This window comes from Chrysemys picta, chromosome 1 (genome assembly GCF_011386835.1).
Source record: "Chrysemys picta bellii isolate R12L10 chromosome 1, ASM1138683v2, whole genome shotgun sequence".
Taxonomy (NCBI): Eukaryota; Metazoa; Chordata; order Testudines; family Emydidae; genus Chrysemys; species Chrysemys picta.
The window spans coordinates 111785995-111804718 of record NC_088791.1 but is presented as its reverse complement, the minus strand read 5'-3'; the positions used below and the strand labels follow the sequence as shown (position 1 = coordinate 111804718).

Sequence of the window (18724 nt, the reverse complement as noted above, 5' to 3'; positions counted from 1 at the left end):
AATACGTCTGTTAGTCTATAAGGTGCCACAGGACTCTTTGTTGCTTTTTAAAGTGGGGTGTATAAATAGTTAGCCTACAGAGGGAAAGAGAAGGGCTCATGAAACCCGGAGCAAAGAACCAGGGTTGCCAGCAGATGGTGGCTGGGGAGTATATACAGGTCTCCCACCTCCCCCCCACCCAAACTACTGTAAGTAGGTGGAAGCGATTCACTCTGGACACCTGAGGTAACTAAAATTGTCACAGTGCAAACCTGCTCCCTGATTCATTAAAGCTTATCAGTCATTTCCTCACTGGAAGACAGTGTGTCTGGATACCATCAGATTAGGCCTGAATAAAGACTGGGAGTGGTTGGGTCATTACAAAACCTAAACTTAATTTCCCCAATACTAATTTCTCCCTACTGTTACTCACACCTTCTTGTCAAGTGTCTGCAATGGGCCACTCTCTTACCACTTCAAAAGTTATTTATCCTCCTTTGGTATCCTGCTGTTAATTGATTTCTCGTTAGGATGACCTCATACTTGGTAAAGCAACCCCCATCCTTTCATGTATTTATACCTGCTCCTGTATTTTTCACTTCATGCATCTGATGAAGTGGGTTCTAGCCCACGAAAGCTTATACCCAAATAAATGTGTTAGTCTCTAAGGTGCCACAAGGACTCCTCATTGTTTTCACACAGCTACATTCACTCTGGTCTACAACTTTGCCACTGGACAGAAAGATCCTAAAGGCTCTGCCACTTCAGTCAGAACCAAGGTGACAGCAATGTTGTGGAAACAGATTTGCTCTACACAGAATTGTACACTCTACAGTGAGTAGACACGCAAACCATCTTAAAAATACCTTATACCAAGTTTGTTGAATTACCAAATGAAGGCACTCAAACCAATTTAAGAGCGTCCCCACACGGGGGTTGCAACAAAGTAAATCAATTTAGAAGATTTAGTCAAATGGGTGCAGTTTCTGTATAGTTTCAGTTAAAGTGGCTATTCTTCCACTTGCACACTAGCGTTCTTCAGAGAAGAATATAATCCATCTCAGGAAGATCTGATTTCCCAACCTAACTTGAGTTGGGAAATTGACAGTTTAGAGGCAATGCCAGTTGACCTTTTTTAAACCTCCTCTCTGCTCTGCCCCAGTCTTCAGAAGCAATACTGGTTGCAGGGACAGCAATGCATTTTACCAGAACAAAGCTAATTATGAGAGCTAGGACCACTGTGGTACTGTTAAGTGGTTCCCAAGCAAAACATTAAATTTATCCTTTATAACTTGAAGCTTCCACTGTCCTGCCACAGAGGGAGCGTGTGTGTGTGTGTACAGATGGGAAAACAAGAACTTACTTGTTCTGTTATATAAGGAGTTATGCTAACAAGCAGCAGGAAAGTAATTAGTTCCAGCACTTCATGCATTTATCAGTCTACCTCCAAACCTTCTGTCAGTCACAATCATGCTGTCTACTTAAAATCTAAACAATGCACAACCTATTAGTTAATTTTTATTTTTTAAGATGTTCTGATGAGGTGTCTGAGCAATTCACAAAGATAAAGAAGTCTTATAAGGGGCAAAATCTAGAATCACCAATTAAGTCATCCAAACAAGTCAACCAACCTACCTTACTCACCGCTCAAAGTGCTCAACAAACTCAAGGAAGAAAACAGCCCCACCCTTGCCTAAACAGATACCACAGATGAATACTGGCTTATCTTAGGTTCAGGAAAGCGCAGTTCAGTGTTGAGAGAGCTCAGCGAAGAAGGCCCTGCTTGTAGTCCTCTAGATTATTCCATAGGATAATCTAATTCCAGCTCCTACCCATCTCAAGCACAGCAATGGAAGATAAAGCAGAATGTGCCTCAATGCAAATATGCACAATATTTAAAGCATTATTTTAAGTCAGTGCTAGATAAACATGATACACAATCCGTCCCTTTTATTCCACCATCTCCCATCCAGTAAGGGCTTGGGAAAGGGGGTATAACTCCTTGCATCCATCCACTCAACAAAGTTTCTGTTCCAGTACAGTTAGAAGTATCTAACTTTATTACTACTGTATGTGAGATCACAGTTCTGGCAGTAGGAAGTCTTTAATAGATCAGATGTAGAACTGTGTGATACTATCTACACTAACCGTACGTATTAGAACAAACATCTCTAATCGTACCCAATAGCCATAAGATTCTGAAAAGCATTTCTAGTTCAAGAAAGTGGCAATATACTGCACAAACTCTGGAGCAGTCCACAGCAGAAGGAGCAAAAATAGGAGATTTGAATATTTGTTACCTCTAGAAGAGAGTTCTGGCTGCCACAGCTCCCCGGTCTTCAAAGTTGGTATGTCTTGATTCCCTACTCAAACTTCTAATACAATAACAGTTCAGCAATGGCATCTAAATATAGAAGGAACGCCTGTGGTGTTTTATCTCACACTATCCGTTTGTGGTTTTTAATCGCACGATAAAAAAGTTGAGAGATCACACAGGAGAAAGACAGCTTCCTCAAGTATGTGAGGAAACCGAATAAACTGAAATGAAGCAACGCAAAAAAAAAAAAAGTCACGTCATCTCTAATCTGTTCAAAGTGCAAGGGGTAGGAGTTTGGGTTTGTCTACTAGACAAAGGCCAAGGGCGTGGAACACGGAATGAACAAGGAAAAGAGAATTGATTGGATAAGGTGCTGAAAAGTCATTTTCCCTACATTTTAAATACTCAGTAGCTAGGCCCCAGTATACAGATTTTTTTGACTGGTATAACTATTTGTCAGGGCGGGTGTTTTTGGTTGTTTTTAAAATCAACATGGTTATACCAGCACAACCCCCAGTATAAACAGTTATATTAGTACAGGGGTAGTCAACAGGTGGACTGTGGGCCAAATCCAGACCACCACTTTTCAGTGGACCGCAAAGGTCAAATGGGCTGAAGCTGAGCCAGAGCTCGAACTGCGCCCACTCTCCAGCGCAGGGCCCCCCCAAGCGCAGCTCCCCTCCCCCAGCAGGGGTTCAGGAGATTGGGCTGGGCTGCAGGGCGCAGTATGTCCCTGGGCAGCTGCTTGTGCAGTCACAGCCCCACCAGCTCCGTTCTCCGTCAGCTGGCAGCAACGTAGAGATGGGGCAAGTGGGCCATGTGGGCAAACAAGTAGGCACTGGCATCCAGGCTCAGTTAGCGAAGCAGCAAGAGCCACTCCAGGCAGGGTGGGCAGGAGGCTGGCAGGCAATAGGGGGCAACTAAGCCACCCAGCCCACCAGGTAAGCAGAGCTGTCAAACGCCTCTCAACAGACCCGCCTGCCCCACCACAGGACCTCAAAGACCAGTCGGGAGAGGTGACAGAGCCAGGCCCTGGCTCCCCACCCTAGGGACAGGGAGAGGCCTGCAGGGAGGTACTGACTGACGGGTTGGAGCTGCATCCTGGACCTGCACCAGCTATCCTGCCACCATGACAGGGAGCGGCCTGGGAACCACGGCCAAAGGGAGCTGCAGGTGCAGCGCCTGCGGACGGAGCAGTGCACTGAGCTGCCTGGCCGGCGCTACATCTCCACATAGGAGCAGGGAGGGCGGACATGCCACTGCTTCTGGGAGCTGCTTGAGGTAAGCACCGCTCAGAGCCTGCATCCCTGACCTCCTCCCATGCCCCAACCCCCTGCCCCAGCTCTGATCCCGCTCTCCGAACCCCTCGGTCCCAGCCCGGAGCACCCTCCTGCATCCCAAACCTCTCATCCCCAGCCCCACCCCCAGAGCCTGCACCCCCAGCCGGAGCCCTCACCCACCCACCCCGCAACCTAAGCCCCCATTTCATGAGCATTCATGGCCTGCCATACAATTTCCATACCCAAATGTGGCCAGTGGCGGATTAATAATTTTGCCACCCCTAGGCCGGGAAATAATTGCCGCCTGGCCCCGCCCTTTTCCCACCCCCATTCCAACCCCCTCCCCAAAGTCCCCGCCCCAACTCTTCCCCCCCCCCTTCCCCTATTAGATCCCTTTCCGAAATACCCACCCCCGGCCCCACCTCTTCCTCCAGCGTGCGGCGTTCCCGCTCCTCCCGCCCTCCCTCCCTGACTCGCGAAACAGCTGTTCGCGGCTCAAACGCTGGGAGGGGAGAGAAACAGGACGCGGCGGCGCACTTGCAGAGGAGGCAGAGGTGAGCTGGAGCAGGAGGGCGGGGCGCGGAGGGGAGCTTTCGCCCCTGCAAATTTGCCGCCCTAGGCCTAGGCCTTGTCCTTGTCGGCCTAGGCAATAATACGGCGCTGAATGTGGCCCTGAAGGCCACAAAGTTTGCCCACCCCTATGGTAATGCATCTCTGGGTGCTCTGAAGGGGATGATGCTCAATGGGCATCTGGCTTCAATCAAGGATTCCTGCACAGTTTCAGATCACAACTGTTTAAAACTGTCTCTGGATTATTGCCCATCTTGTCCACAAACACATGCCTAATCATTACATGAGCAGCTGTTCTGCTGCCTCTCCACGTGTGCTGCTGTAACACTGTCCACTATCTTAGGATACCTATTCAGAGCTCAAGTAAGAAGTCTTTCCTCCTCTTTGAGAGGAGGACTGGGAAATTACATGGACAGCGTGGTTCTTCTGGGAAATCGCCTGGTGTCCCTGAGGTATCCTAAAAGGCTTCTTAATATCTTATGCATAAACTATTGCTTCTGGGAATTGTGCAGAAACTGCAGGACAGGTAGCTAGATGATACTCTGCAGTGGCATTAATGTGGGGTGCACAACAAAACATCAGAGATCCTTAACTTGAAACAAGGCAAGCTTGGACATACTACACATTGGTGCTTAAAGTGGCATTATTCCACCAGTTTAATCCTTTAATGTGGTCAGATCACCTGCTCATGTTTTATCGAAAATAGCATACTTCTGGTTTGTTCCTTTCTTGTACTTCCTTCTATTTTAATAGAACTCAGCATGTTGATACACCAGATTTATTTTCTTGTTTAATTTATACAACTAATATTTCTTCCATTTTGAATACTAATGTCTCTGCTTATTCTAGTGTTCTTGAGAAAACTAGACTTTTATCATGTGGGAAATAACTAATTCTAAGAATTCTTCCATCTTCCTAGCTACCACACCTCAGATGTGGATTAATTATATTGATGGAAAAATCCTTTGTCTGTAGGAAGAGCGCAGAGCATGGCAAGCCCCTGACCCCACTCCCCAGCGGGAGCTCAAGAGCCGCATTAAAGGTTTGATGGGTTGGACGCTGCCTGCGGGCCGTAGTTTGCCCACCCCTGCATTACCAGGATGCAGCCTATAGATCATGGGAGGTTCATGAACATTTACATAAGGTGGCCAGGCAAAGTGCATGATATCAGAATTCAAGAACTCTGAACTTCAAGAGTAGGCAAAGAAGAACTATATTTCTACCTAACATGGACAACTTATGTCCACACTGACATCACAGACCCACCAATGCCATGGTTCACACAAATTTTTCATGACTATACAATGTAGGGAGAGAGCTCAGCTGTATGATTGATAAGCAGCTGCAGGACAGTGATGAGGTATGCGATTCTGGGAGAATGCAAGCAAAATGGAGATATGTTGTTGACCCTCAACACGGTCAATGACTAATGCTGCAAATTATATTTGTTTGCTAAATTTTGCATAACATGGATTAGACCAAAGGCAAAGTCTTCAATGAAGACTGAAAATACCCAAGCAGTTGTAGCTAAGGGAATTGGATATGGAGCAACAGTGTGACTCAAGCACTGATAATAGTTTTGTTTATGTATTAAAACATACTTTAATTATGAAATAATTGTGAAGCCACTGATTTGTACTTGCTCAGTTTTGTTTTTCAGATGGGGGTTGTTTGCTGGATGGTTTTGGAATGGATGTGTGTTGTAATAGTGAGGAAGATTATATGTAACTGGAATTGCTGGTTACCACTCGAGTTAAGGTTGAGTCAGAAGTTTTCAGTTCAACATGAGTTTTAAACTTATATTTTAAAAGAGTCTTAATAAAACGGCAAGAGACACAATGTCAGTTTTCTGGTTTGATACAGAAATATAAAAAAAGTGTTCAGCAAAGCTACAAAAAAAAAGTTCCAAAATGGGTTCCCCCAACTATTTTCAGACATTCTTTGACAGGAAACTAACGCACTCTTAGATATATTCTGTGCCAATTAATAAAACAGTAGCTATACATTAGGTCCTGTTTCTTTGTGTCATGATTTTTCACTTTTTTGCCATAAAGAAGTGTGACAAGCCGAACCACTGAGTGCAACAGTGATGCTGGAACAGCTGCTCAAGATAAAAACTCAATCTGGAGGTACATGCAAGTGAGAAGACTTCCCCATCAAATAACTCTGTAGCCTAAATTTCCCTGAACTTGGAAAGAGATGGATTTCAAACTTTACCTTTAATAACTAGATTATAATCCCATGTACCTCACTATTATTATTGACCAAGGCCATGAACTCCAGTCTGTTTTTAATAATAGACCATGGGGAAAAAAACAAGGACACAATTATCTGTAAATTATAGCATGACATACAGGTATCTCATGTTCCAGTCACTGTCATCATCTCCTCCCCACACGTGACTTTGTAGACCTAACCACTGCAGTACATCAAACCCATCTCAAAAAAACTTTAGTGACAGCTAAAGTTGAATCAGGATGCACTCCACCAACTCAAAACCCGAGATGGAAAGACTTTTCTGCACTCCGTGCCACTTTTACATTGCACAGAGCAGTGTTTTGCCATCCTTTTGATACCAGAGGCCAGCTTGCTGCCTTCCTAAACTGTGTCAGGGAGATCTCAGAGACCAGCACCAATCCACAGACTGGTCATCAGGGGAGGGGGGGAGAGGACAAAACCAAAAAACCCACTAGCCTAGAGCACTCCCATACTTCATAAGGCTTTCACTCCAACAGATACCAAAAAGCAATATGCACACCAACTTCAAACTTGCACTCTAGCACAGAAGTTTACTCATAAGCTCAATACTGTTAAGGCAAAACAACTTCCTAAATATATGCAATGTGTGACAGTCAGATTTGAGGAATACAAGTTATGCATTGCTTTGAATGCAGGGGCAAGATTAGAAAGGCAAAGGCACAAAATGAGCTCAAACTAGCTACGGGAATAAAAGGAAACAAGACGACTTTTTATCAATACATTAGAAGCAAGAGGAAGACCAAAGACCGGGTAGGTCACTGCTTAGTGAAGAGGGAGAAACAGTAACAGGAAACTTGGAAATGGCAGAGATGCTTAATGACTTCTTTGTTTCGGTCTTCACCGAGAAGTCTGAAGGAATGCCTAACAGTGAATGCTAATGGGAAGGGGGTAGGTTTAGCAGATAAAATAAAAAAAGAACAAGTTAAAAATCACTTAGAAAAGTTAGATGCCTGCAAGTCACCCGGGCCTGATGAAATGCATCCTAGAATACTCAAGGAGCTAATACAGGAGGTATCTGAGCCTCTAGCTATTATCTTTGGAAGGTCATGGGAGACGGGAGAGATTCCAGAAGACTGGAAAAGGGCAAATATAGTGCCCATCTATAAAAAGGGAAATAAAAACAACCCAGGAAACTACAGACCAGTTAGTTTAACTTCTGTGCCAGGGAAGATAATGGAGCAAGTAATTAAGGAAATCATCTGCAAATACTTGGAAGGTGGTAAGGTGATAGGGAACAGCCAGCATGGATTTGTGAAGAACAAATCATGTCAAACCAATCTGATAGCTTTCTTTGATAGGATAACGAGCCTTGTGGATAAGGGTGAAGCTGTGGATGTGGTATACCTAGACTTTAGTAAGGCATTTGATACAGTCTCGCATGATATTCTTATCGATAAACTAGGCAAATACAATTTAGATGGGGCTACTATAAGGTGGGTGCATAACTGGCTGGATAACTGTACTCAGAGAGTTGTTATTAATGGTTCCCAATCCTGCTGGAAAGGCGTAACGAGTGGGGTACCGCAGGGGTCTGTTTTGGGACCGGCTCTGTTCAATATCTTCATCAACGACTTAGATATTGGCATAGAAAGTACGCTTATTAAGTTTGCGGATGATACCAAACTGGGAGAGATTGCAACTGCTTTGGAGGACAGGGTCATAATTCAAAATCATCTGGACAAATTGGAGAAATGGTCTGAGGTAAACAGGATGAAGTTTAACAAAGACAAATGCAAAGTGCTCCACTTAGGAAGGAACAATCAGTTTCACACATACAGAATGGGAAGAGACTGTCTAGGAAGGAGTACGGCAGAAAGGGATCTAGGGGTTATAGTGGACCACAAGCTAAATATGAGTCAACAGTGTGATGCTGTTGCAAAAAAAGCAAACATGATCCTGGGATGTATTAACAGGTGTGTTGTGACCAAGACACGAGAAGTCATTCTTCCGCTCTACTCTGCTCTGGTTAGGCCTCAGCTGGAGTATTGTGTCCAGTTCTGGGCGCCGCATTTTAAAAAAGATGTGGAGAAATTGGAAAGGGTCCAGAGAAGAGCAACAAGAATGATTAAAGGTCTTGAGAACATGACCTATGAACTAAGGCTGAAAGAATTGGGTTTGTTTAGTTTGGAAAAGAGAAGACTGAGAGGGGACATGATAGCAGTTTTCAGGTATCTAAAAGGGTGTCATAAGGAGGAGGGAGAAAACTTGTTCACCTTAGCCTCTAAGGATAGAACAAGAAGCAATGGGTTTAAACTGCAGCAAGGGAGGTCTAGGTTGGACATTAGGAGAAAGTTCCTAACTGTCAGGGTGGTTAAACACTGGAATAAATTGCCTAGGGAGGTTGTGGAATCTCCATCTCTGGAGATATTTAAGAGTAGGTTAGATAAATGTATCAGGGATGGTCTAGACAGTATTTGGTCCTGCCATGCGGGCAGGGGACTGGACTCGATGACCTCTCGAGGTCCCTTCCAGTCCTAGAATCTATGAATCTATGAATCTGTTGGAGGTTGAAGTGAAGGGTTCTAGAGCAGGGGTTCTCAACCTTTTTCTCTCTGAGGCCCCCCTTGACATGATATAAAAACTCCAGGGCGCAGCAGGGGGGCACCTCAGGCCAGGGGCCTTGAGCATAGGCGTAGTTTGACTTCTATTTGAGGGGGACAGGGGCCAGTAGGGCTCAAGCCACCTCCGCATGGTAGGGTCCAGGGAGAGAGTGCCACCTCCGACTCACCTCAGCAGGCCACCCAGCCTGTCTGGGTTGGGGGGGGGGGTGCAACCACAAATTATAACTCAAAGGTGGGGGGCTTAGCTCAAAAAGTTCGAAAACATCTTAGGGTGCAGAGAGGGGGTAGTTAGGGGCTGCGTGCAGGCAGGGGGGTAGCTCAGGGTGCAGGGAGAGGGGTGTAAGGGCTGTGTGCTGGGAGGACTACCCTGAGGTCCCTGTTCCCAGAGGGGTCTGCCAGCCATGGAGCCAGGTCTCCCCACCCAGGGGAATCTTATCAGCTGCTTCTGCAGGAGCAAATGGGGCTGAGAGCTGAGAAGCAGCTTCAACTAGGGGCACCAGCAGGAGAGGAGGGAACACTGCCGCTGCCTGCTCCATAGCACCAGCCAGAGCAGCAGCTGCCTGTCTTCCTGCTTCCGACCTGTCCACGGGGTGCGGAACTGTAGAGCCACCCCCAGGACTGCCTGCTCTTGCGTTGCAGTTTGAGGGGTGGGGGGGTGGAGGCGGGAAATGCCCTCCATGTCCCCAACTCTGCCCATGGGCTCAGGGCTCCTGCCCCACAGGGAGCACCAGGGCTCAGGGATTCAGGCCCATGCCTTCCAGCTTCAGTCCCACGCCTCCCAGCTTCAGCCCAGTGGGGGGCACTGGGGGGAGGGGTGAAGGTGGCACCGCAGATTGGGGCTTCAGGCCTTTGCCTGGCACCAGGGCTTCAGCCCCGTGCCTCCCAACTTCAGCTCCACGGGGGACACAGGGGATCAGGGCTTCAACCCTGGGGCCCCGGGGCCCCCTTGAAAGGGCTCATGGACCCCCCATTGAGAACTACTGTTCTAGAGTATTATCAGCAATGTTGTGAGCAATGTGAAAGCAAAAAAGAATGCAAGAGATGACTTCTCCTTTAACTTATGTCCATGCGTTTCAGGTTTTGAATTGAGGGGGTTTGCCCTTATGCAACCTTAACTGTCACTAACTGAAGTTTGTGTGGGTTTATATAAGGGATTACAGTATCATTGGAGTTGCGAAGTATACAGAGCACTTATTCACACACACACACACACACACACACACACACACACACACACACGCCAACTTGAGACCACCTTTTATGTATATCCTCACCTCAGCCCAGGAGAGGGGAGTAAAAAGATGAACTTTTGAAACAGAGCAGAAGAGGACTATATGTACAAATATCTGAGGCTAGGTCTACACTACCCGCCTGAATCGGCGGGTAGAAATCGACCTCTCAGGGATCGATTTATCGCGTCCCATCGGGACGCGACAATCGATCCCCGAATCGGCGCTCTTACTCCACCAGCGGAGGTGGGAGTAAGCGCCGCCGACAGAAAGCCGCAGAGGTCGATTTTGCCGCCGTCCTCACAGCGGGGTAAGTCGGCTGCGATACGTCGAATTCAGCTACGCTATTCACGTAGCTGAATTTGCGTATCTTAAATCGACTCCCCCCTGTAGTGTAGATGTACCCTCAGAATAGAAAAGGAGAGTTGGAACAGATGTGACAAGAGATCACTAAAAACACAAATAATAATGTAGTAGTTTGAGAAGTACCAGCCACATCCCTATCTAAAGTTCATACAATAGGTTTCTCACACCAGCAGTCTGTTGGCAACTGAAGATGGAAAGCCTTGGTACTCTCAGTATTCCAAAAATTCAGCTGGACTTGTTATCACTATACTGAAGGGAGAACAAAACCTTTAAGCTAAGTTGTCTGTCCTTCACGCTATTCACCAAAATAGCCTTTGACTTTGCCTATATTCCAAGCAAAGGACTCAACTGACTGCCCAGCTGATTTCATTCTTTTCTCAGGAAAAACAAGTAGAATGCACTTTCTGTGACTTTCCTTAGCAATCTGTATACGCAGTCAGTATAACATTCTGACACATACCCATTAAATGTCACATCCCTTAAAAAAGTATGACCTCCAATTCAAGATTAAGTAATCCACATACCATATAATTCTCTCCTTTTTCATTATGTTTGCTGACTCACTAATTTGAGAGTGCCAGTAACTCATAGTCACAGTAACAATACAGTCATTAGGCAACATTCTACTGAAAGACAAATTATACAAATGGGTGTTAGTCATCCCCAAGATGTCACCATTATTGCTAGACCACAGACAGTCTCTCAAGTTATACATCTGTAACAGATGTTTACCTACTACCAAGAGCTACTTGTCTCCTAGAAGGGACAATATAAAGTTGGTCTATCCTATATGATCACCTCATTTTGGTTTCCCCTCCCCCACCCATTGCCAAGGGCACATAGATGGAAGTTGTTCAAGTATTCTGCTTATTTGAATAGATGACATTTTAGTATGTTTACCGATATGTGCTGAATGCCCTCCCAAAAGGCAACATTATGTGCTATTTATAGTACATTTAAAACTTTAGATGGGAATGTGTTGATAAAACTTAGTGTGGCTGTTGGGATATTGATTGCATATTGGTAAAGGAACTGGAATTTGGGATTTTAACTTCTGTAGGTCTTCAAGAGATTATGTGAACAGAATATTCATGAGTCTAACTGCTAGATAAATGCTAAGGTATTTACATAAAGAACTACTGAAGCAGAGAGAATAAGTCATGGAGCTTGTAATCATGTTTTGTTTGTTGCAACAACTTTATTCTGATGTGTGACAGGAGATTCATTTGGACTGTCTAAGTTTGATACAACTACATTAAAGAATCAGCTGAAAGGGATTGGTATCAAATAGCATGAGAAGTTACCTTCATCCACAGACAGTGGGTTGTACAGTCACTGAATCATGGAAATGTAGAGCTGAAAGGGACCTCAAGAAATCATCAAGTCCAGTCCCCTGAGCTAAGGCAGAACTAAGCAAACGGTCCTAGGCCACTCTGACAGGTGTCTGTCCAACCTGTTCTTAAATACCTCCAATGATACTGATTCCACAACCTCCCTTGGAAGCCTATTCCTGTACTTAACCTGTTCTTTTCCTATTTTGGCTTGTGCTCCTTCCCCTTATTAAATGTTAAATTATGTTAAGTATCTGGTCACAACTAACTTTAGTGAAGACTGAAGCAAAATAGGCATTAAACACCTCAGCCTTCTTAATGTCATCAATTAGCAGCTCTCCTTCCACATTAAGCAGAAGACCCACACTTTCCTTCATTTTATGTATATAAAGAACCTCTTATTGCCTTTTGTGTCCCTTGCTAGGTGTAACTCATTTTGTGTCTTAGCCTTTTTGATTTTGTCCCTACATGCTTGTGCTATTCTTTCATACATCTCCTTAGCAATTTGTCCGTGTTTCCACTTTTTGTAGGATTCCCTTTTGATTTTCAGGTAATTAAAGAGCTCCTGATAGGAAGAAGCCAATATGGCGCTTTCCTTCGCACTAGGATAGTTTGCAGGAGTGCCTTTATACAGTCTCCTTCAGAAACTGTCAGCTCTCCTGAACTCCTTTAGCCCTTAGAAGTTCTTCCCATGGGACCCCTACCTACCTGTTCTCAGTTTGTTAAAGTCTGCTTTTTTTGCTTTTTTGAAGCATCCCTGCAACAACTCCAAGACCCTGATTTCCAGTCCAGAAAGATCAGAAGTGGACCCAGGTTACCCACACGATCAGTAAGGTCTGTACTATCAACCCTTAATCTCAGAGGATGTACTTTGGATTTATGCTAAAAGCGATGCACAAGATTGGTGCATCATCTCTGTTCCCCTGACATTGAGCCTTTCGTGCCATCCTTCCAAAGTAGTTACTGCACAATGAATACAGTAGAGTATTGACATACCTGATTATTCAACACCAGTTGAGCAAATGTTGTTAACAGATAGTCTATATCAGAGATGGATAAAATGATAGGTAGAGTTTGTCCTTACAACAGAGTGAAGGAAGTACCACAGCTCTGACATATCAGAACGTACAATAAAGGCACAGTTTGAACATAAATTTTACATCTTGAGCATAGAGCTAAAACTAAAATACCACACATCTTAACTGTCTTAGCAGCAATCCACCTCTTAATGAATGCTGATCTTTGGTGTGATTATTTCTTTCCTAGCCTTACCAAGCTTTAACACATTGCTACTACTCCTTTAACCCTCCATTCCACGTTGGCACAAGATTACCAGACACCCATGAGAATCCTACAAAAAAGGAAAGGAGGCCTTGGTTTGTATGCACTCAAAGTGATTGTAGAGAACAAGATTACAAGTAAAATGAAATAACTGGCCCTTTATGGCAGATGCAAAGTATCACCAACAGATTCTGGACCATCATGCTGGGCCTTTGGAGAGGAGTGAAAGACAGAAAATATCAGATTGTCAAGAGTACTTAGTACTCCCTCTCCCCACCACACAAAAGCCCAGAAATTGCCCCAATAAGAGATGTATTACAAATTAAGTAGCATTAAGACACCAGCAGCCACTCTGGTGGTAGCAGAATAGTTAGAGAGAATGACAGGGACTCTTAGGCCTGGTCTACACTAGGCGTTTATGTCGAAGTTAGCGCCGTTAAATCGAATTAACCCTGCACCCGTCCACACTGCGATGCTATTTAGTTCGACATAGAGGTCTCTTTAATTCGACTTCTGTACTCCTCCCCGACGAGGGGAGTAGCGCTAAATTCGACATGGCCATGTCGAATTAGGCTAGGTGTGGATGGAAATCGACGCTAATAGCTCCGGGAGCTATCCCACAGTGCACCACTCTGTTGACGCTCTGGACAGCAGTGCGAGCTCGGATGCTCTGACCAGCCACACAGGAAAAGCCCCGGGAAAATTTGAATTTGAATTCCTTTTCCTGTCTGGCCAGTTTGAATCTCATTTCCTGTCTGGACATCGTGGCGAGCACAGCAGCACTGGCAACGATGCAGAGCTCTCCAGCAGTGATGGCCGTGCAGTCTGGGAATAGAAAGAGAGCCCCAGCATGGACTGATCGTGAAGTCTTGGATCTCATCGCTGTGTGGGGCGATGAGTCCGTGCTTTCCGAGCTGCGATCCAAAAGAAGGAATGCAAAGATCTACGAGAAGATCTCTAAAGACATGGCAGAGAGAGGATACAGCCGGGATGCAACGCAGTGCCGCGTGAAAATCAAGGAGCTGAGACAAGGCTACCAGAAGACCAAAGAGGCAAACGGACGCTCCGGATCCCATCCCCAGACATCCCGTTTCTACGAGGCACTGCATTCCATCCTCGGTGCTGCCGCCACCACTACCCCACCAGTGACCGTGGACTCTGAGGATGGGATACTGTCCACGGCCGGTTCCTCAGACATGTTAGGGGACGGGGAAGATGAGGAAGGAGATGAGGAGGGCGAGGCAGTTGGCAGCTCTCACAACGCTGATTTCCCCGACAGCCAGGATCTCTTCATCACCCTTACAGAGATCCCCTACGAAGCGTCCCCAGCCATTACCCCGGACACAGAATCTGGTGAAGGATCAGCCAGTAAGTGTTGTAAACATCTAAACATTTATTTTTAACAAAACAGGAATATTAACAATTAAAAGAATGGGTTGTTCATGATTAGTGTGCCCTAGGCGCTTAACGGTTTAGTAAGGGGCAGTGCAAGTTTTGAAAAGAAATCTAGCAATGTCCGGTTTTCAGTGATTGTCCTGCACAAGCCGCTCTACTGTGTATTCCCTGCTACTGCAGCTACAGTAAAATGCGGTCTATATGTGCGGGGATAGAGCAGTAATCCTCCTGGGACATCTCGATGAAGCTCTCCTGGAGGTAACTTGAAAGCCGTTGCATGAGGTTCTTGGGGAGAGCGGCCTTATTGGGTCCTCCGAAGTACGACACGTTGCCGCGCCACGAGATTATCAGGTACTCGGGGATCATTGCTCTGCACAGCAGGGCGGCATACGGCCCTGGTCTTTGGAGGCTTTCCCGGAGCATTCTCTCTTTGTCGCTCTCGGAGATCCTCATCAGGGTGATGTCGGCCATGGTGACCTGCTTTTAATTAGGTAGGGGAATGTTAGTGTTGGGACTGCTTTCCCGTTCCTTTACAGAACTGTCACCGCTGGTTTGCAGCCACGCGGTGGAGGCGGGAGGGGGCAGCCGAAAGGGATCATTCCCGGGGACAGCCGCGAGGGGGTGGGACAGGGGCAGAGTTCCCGCTTGCCGGATTGCTGGCAGCAGGGACTGACATTGATTTAAATGTGAAATGAGGCCAGTGGTAATATAAAAGTTTTAAACTGCCACAAGTGTACGGCTTACCATGTCTGCCTGCAACAGAAATTCCGTTGTGCTGCCTCGCTTCTCAAATGTGCTGTTCAAGACCCCAGGCACAGAATGCGAAGGCCGAGAATTCGACCTTGTGCTGAGTGCGCATGTGAAAGGTGCTGTGCATGGTCTTGTTCACAGAGAAAGACTATGTTCTTTGTTCACAACTACATTTATCTTTCAGAGGAATTCACTCCCTTTTTCCCATTTCCACAGCCCCGTCTGCGACTGTCTCACAACCTAGCCTGGAATCACACTCCCAGAGGCTAGCGCGGATTAGGCGTAGGAAGAAGAGGACACGGGAGGACATGTTCTCTGAGCTTATGGCCTCTTCCCAAGCCCAGGCAGCACAGCAGACCCAGTGGCGGGAGAACTTGACCCGAATGCACCAAGCCAACATGGATCGGGAGGAGAGGTGGCGGCAGGAAGACCAGCAGGCGACTCAAACGCTGCTTGGACTACTGAGGGAGCAAACGGACACGCTCCGGCGCCTTGTGGATGTTCTGCAGGAACGGAGGCAGGAGGACAGAGCCCCGCTGCAGTCCATCTCTAACCGCCCTCCCCCGCCACCAAGTCCCATACCCACCTCACCCAAAGTGCAAAGAAGGAGAGGCGGCAGAGTCCCTGCTAACTCTCACTCCACCCCTGCAGAGAGCTCTAGTAGCAGAAGGCTCTCATTTCCCAAAATTTGAAAAGTTCTTTCCTTCCCGCCTGACACAAGCCCACGTCCAAGTTTCACCTCCCAATGCCATGTGTAGTTGATAATAAAAAATTCGTTTCTGTTAACTACTGTTTCAATCATGTTCTTTTGGAGGAGGAGGGGAAAGGGGGTTGGAAATTGGACAGGACAGTCTCCTTTGGCAGGGTACATAGTCGGGGGCAGGCACAGCAGCAGGGCACATACACAGTGCAGTGATGCAGTGACTAGTTGCCCCGGTTAGTCTGGGAGGTTGTTTTGATGTAATGTTGGGGGGGGTGGGTTGCTCTGTGACTTTGTGGCGGGGGAGGGCAGTTACAGATCTTAAGCGCCGGTCCTTAGACAGGATCACAGAGCCACACAGCATGGGATCTGTAACCGTCCTCCCCCTGCCACAAAGTCAAATAGACCTCCCATACACACAGTCCCGATCAGGAGGGGTGACAGGCTCCGTTGAAACAAGCATCCCACCGCAGCGGAGCCTGTCAATCCTTGAGTTTAGAAGCTGCATTCGCATCACAACACTAGACCCGCCCCGCACCACAGTCTGCGTCCCAGTTTTAAAAAATTCCCGCTAAAACAGTATTAAAGAAAACGGTGTGCTTTAACAAAGTAGAACTATTTTTATTTCGACACGTGTGTTGGAGGGGGGGTGAAGGGGGTATGTAACTGGATAGGATAGTCAACATTACCTGGGTAAAGAAACGGGGGCAGGTTTAGCTTCTCAGTACACAAACTATAAAATCACAGGTTACCCTGCTCACTCAGGAATTTTGCTTTCAAAGCCTCCCGGATGCACAGCGCTTCCCGCTGGTCTCTTCTAATCGCCCGGCTGTCTGGCTGTGAGTAATCACCAGCCAGGCTATTTTCCTCAACCTCCCACCCCGCCATAAAGGTCTCCCCCTTGCTCTCACAGAGATTGTGGAGCACACAGCAAGCTGCTATAACAATGGGGATATTGGTTTCGCTGAGATCACAGCGAGTCAGTAAGCTTCTCCATCTCCCCTTGAGACGGCCAAAAGCACACTCCACCACCATTCTGCACTTGCTCAGCCGGTAGTTGAAGAGTTCTTTTTCAGTGTCCAGGGCGCCAGTATAGGGCTTCATGAGCCAGGGCATTAGCGGGTAGGCTGGGTCCCCGAGGATGACTATAGGCATCTCCACATCCCCAACAGTTATTTTGTGGTCCGGGAAGTAAATACCTTGTTGCAGCCGTCTAAACAGACCAGAGTTCCTGAAAACACGAGCGTCATGAACCTTGCCCGGCCATCCCACGTAGATGTTGGTAAAACGTCCCCTGTGGTCCACCAGTGCTTGCAGCACCATGGAAAAGTATCCCTTTCGGTTAATGTACTGGGTGGCCTGGTGGTCCGGTGCCAGGATAGGGATGTGAGTTCCATCTATGGCCCCACCGCAGTTTGGGAATCCCATCGCTGCGAAGCCATCTATGATCGCCTCCACGTTTCCCAGGGTCACTACCTTTGGCAGCAGTACATCAACGATTGCCTTCGCTACTTGCATCACAACAACCCCCACGGTAGATTTGCCCACCCCAAACTGGTTCGCGACTGACCGGTAGCTGTCTGGCGTTGCAAGCTTCCACAGGGCTATGGCCACTCGCTTCTGTACACTCAGTGCAGCTCGCAACCGGGTGTCACTGCGCTTCAGGGCAGGGGACAGCAACTCACAAAGTTCCAGGAAAGTTCCCTTCCGCATGCGAAAGTTTCGCAGCCACTGGGATTCATCCCAGACCTGCAGCACTATGCGGTCCCACCACTCAGTGCTTGTCTCCCGTGCCCAGAATCGCCGTTCCACGGCATCAACATGACCCATTGCCACTGTGATGTCCTCGGCGCTGGGTCGCCTGCTTTCTGACAGGTCTGTGCTACTCTCAGACTTCAGGACATCACCGCGGTGCCGTAGCCTCCTTGCCTGACTTTTCTGCATCTGCCTCAGGGAAACCTTTATGATAAGCTGCGAGACGTTGAGAGCGGCCACAACTGCAGCGATGGTCGCAGCGGGCTCCATGCTCGGAGTACAGTGGCGTCCGCGCTGTCAATGACTGGAAAAGCGCGCGAACTGTTTTCCCGCCGGCGCTTTCAGGGAGGGAGGGCGGGAGTGATGGACGGATGACGACAGTTTCCCAAAAGCACCCTCGACTCATTTTGTTACCCAGAAGGCATTGCCGGCTACACCCAGAATTCCAATGGGCAGAGGGGACTGCGGGAACTGTGGGATAGCTGACCACAGTGCACCGCTTCGAATGTCGACGCTATCACCGTTAGTGTGGACGCACAAAGTCGAATTACTGTCCTTAGTGTGGACACACACGTTCGACTTTGCAATATCGATTACAAAAATTCGATGCAAGTAAAATCGAACTACTCTCGTAGTGTAGACAAGGCCTTAGAATGCATTACTGTCATGTTATTTCTTTAACTCATGTACAATCAGTGCTGCGGCCAAGCCTCAAAAAGCCTTCAAAGGAAGCAGAAAACACAAAGTGGAACTACAAAAACAGAGACAGCAGCAACAAGGGCAAACATGAAAAACAGTACTGGATCTATACAGGCTGACAATTTGGATAAGGCGGTGTTCCTTATTTAAGCCATGAATCTTCCCCTGGCATCAGTTATAAAGCTGGTCAGTCAGTCTCTTAACTAAACCCTCTTGCTGTCTTTAGTTTGCCTATTCTCTTCAGGATATTAC

The 18724-nt window shown here is 47.0% G+C and overlaps 2 protein-coding genes across 7 annotated transcripts in view; one reads left to right on the top strand and one right to left on the bottom strand.

Moving 5' to 3' along the window:
• Positions 1-18724, bottom strand: part of ADIPOR2 (adiponectin receptor 2) — a 93421-nt gene that overhangs the window by 49403 nt on the left and 25294 nt on the right. Inside the window, exon 1 of one of the 5 annotated variants that reach the window (XM_065582533.1) lies at positions 2280-3911. The exons of the other annotated variants lie outside the window; for them this stretch is intronic. The gene's annotated coding sequence lies outside the window, so the exon portion shown is untranslated. Of the gene's footprint in view, positions 1-2279; positions 3912-18724 lie in introns of those variants that run through there. 5 annotated transcript variants of the gene reach the window in all.
• On the top strand, positions 13563-16104 carry LOC135981237 (uncharacterized). Of its 2 annotated transcripts, XM_065582582.1 has the most exons (3): positions 13563-13750; positions 13828-14541; positions 15535-16104. In XM_065582582.1, the coding sequence occupies exons 2-3, from the start codon at positions 13965-13967 to the stop codon at positions 16008-16010; spliced, it is 1053 nt and encodes a 350-aa protein (XP_065438654.1). In that variant the 5' UTR covers positions 13563-13750; positions 13828-13964; the 3' UTR covers positions 16011-16104. The 2 variants fall into 2 exon arrangements, with proteins under 2 accessions (XP_065438654.1, XP_065438649.1); XM_065582577.1 differs by having other exon boundaries at positions 13563-14541.

Coding starts and splice junctions, on each gene's coding strand:
- LOC135981237 (XM_065582582.1), top strand. CDS start 13,965: ATGCAGAGCTCTCCAGCAGTGATGGCCGTGCAGTCTGGGAATAGAAAG. Junction 14,542..15,534: donor ATCTGGTGAAGGATCAGCCA/GTAAGTGTTGTA, acceptor CCATTTCCACAG/CCCCGTCTGCGACTGTCTCA.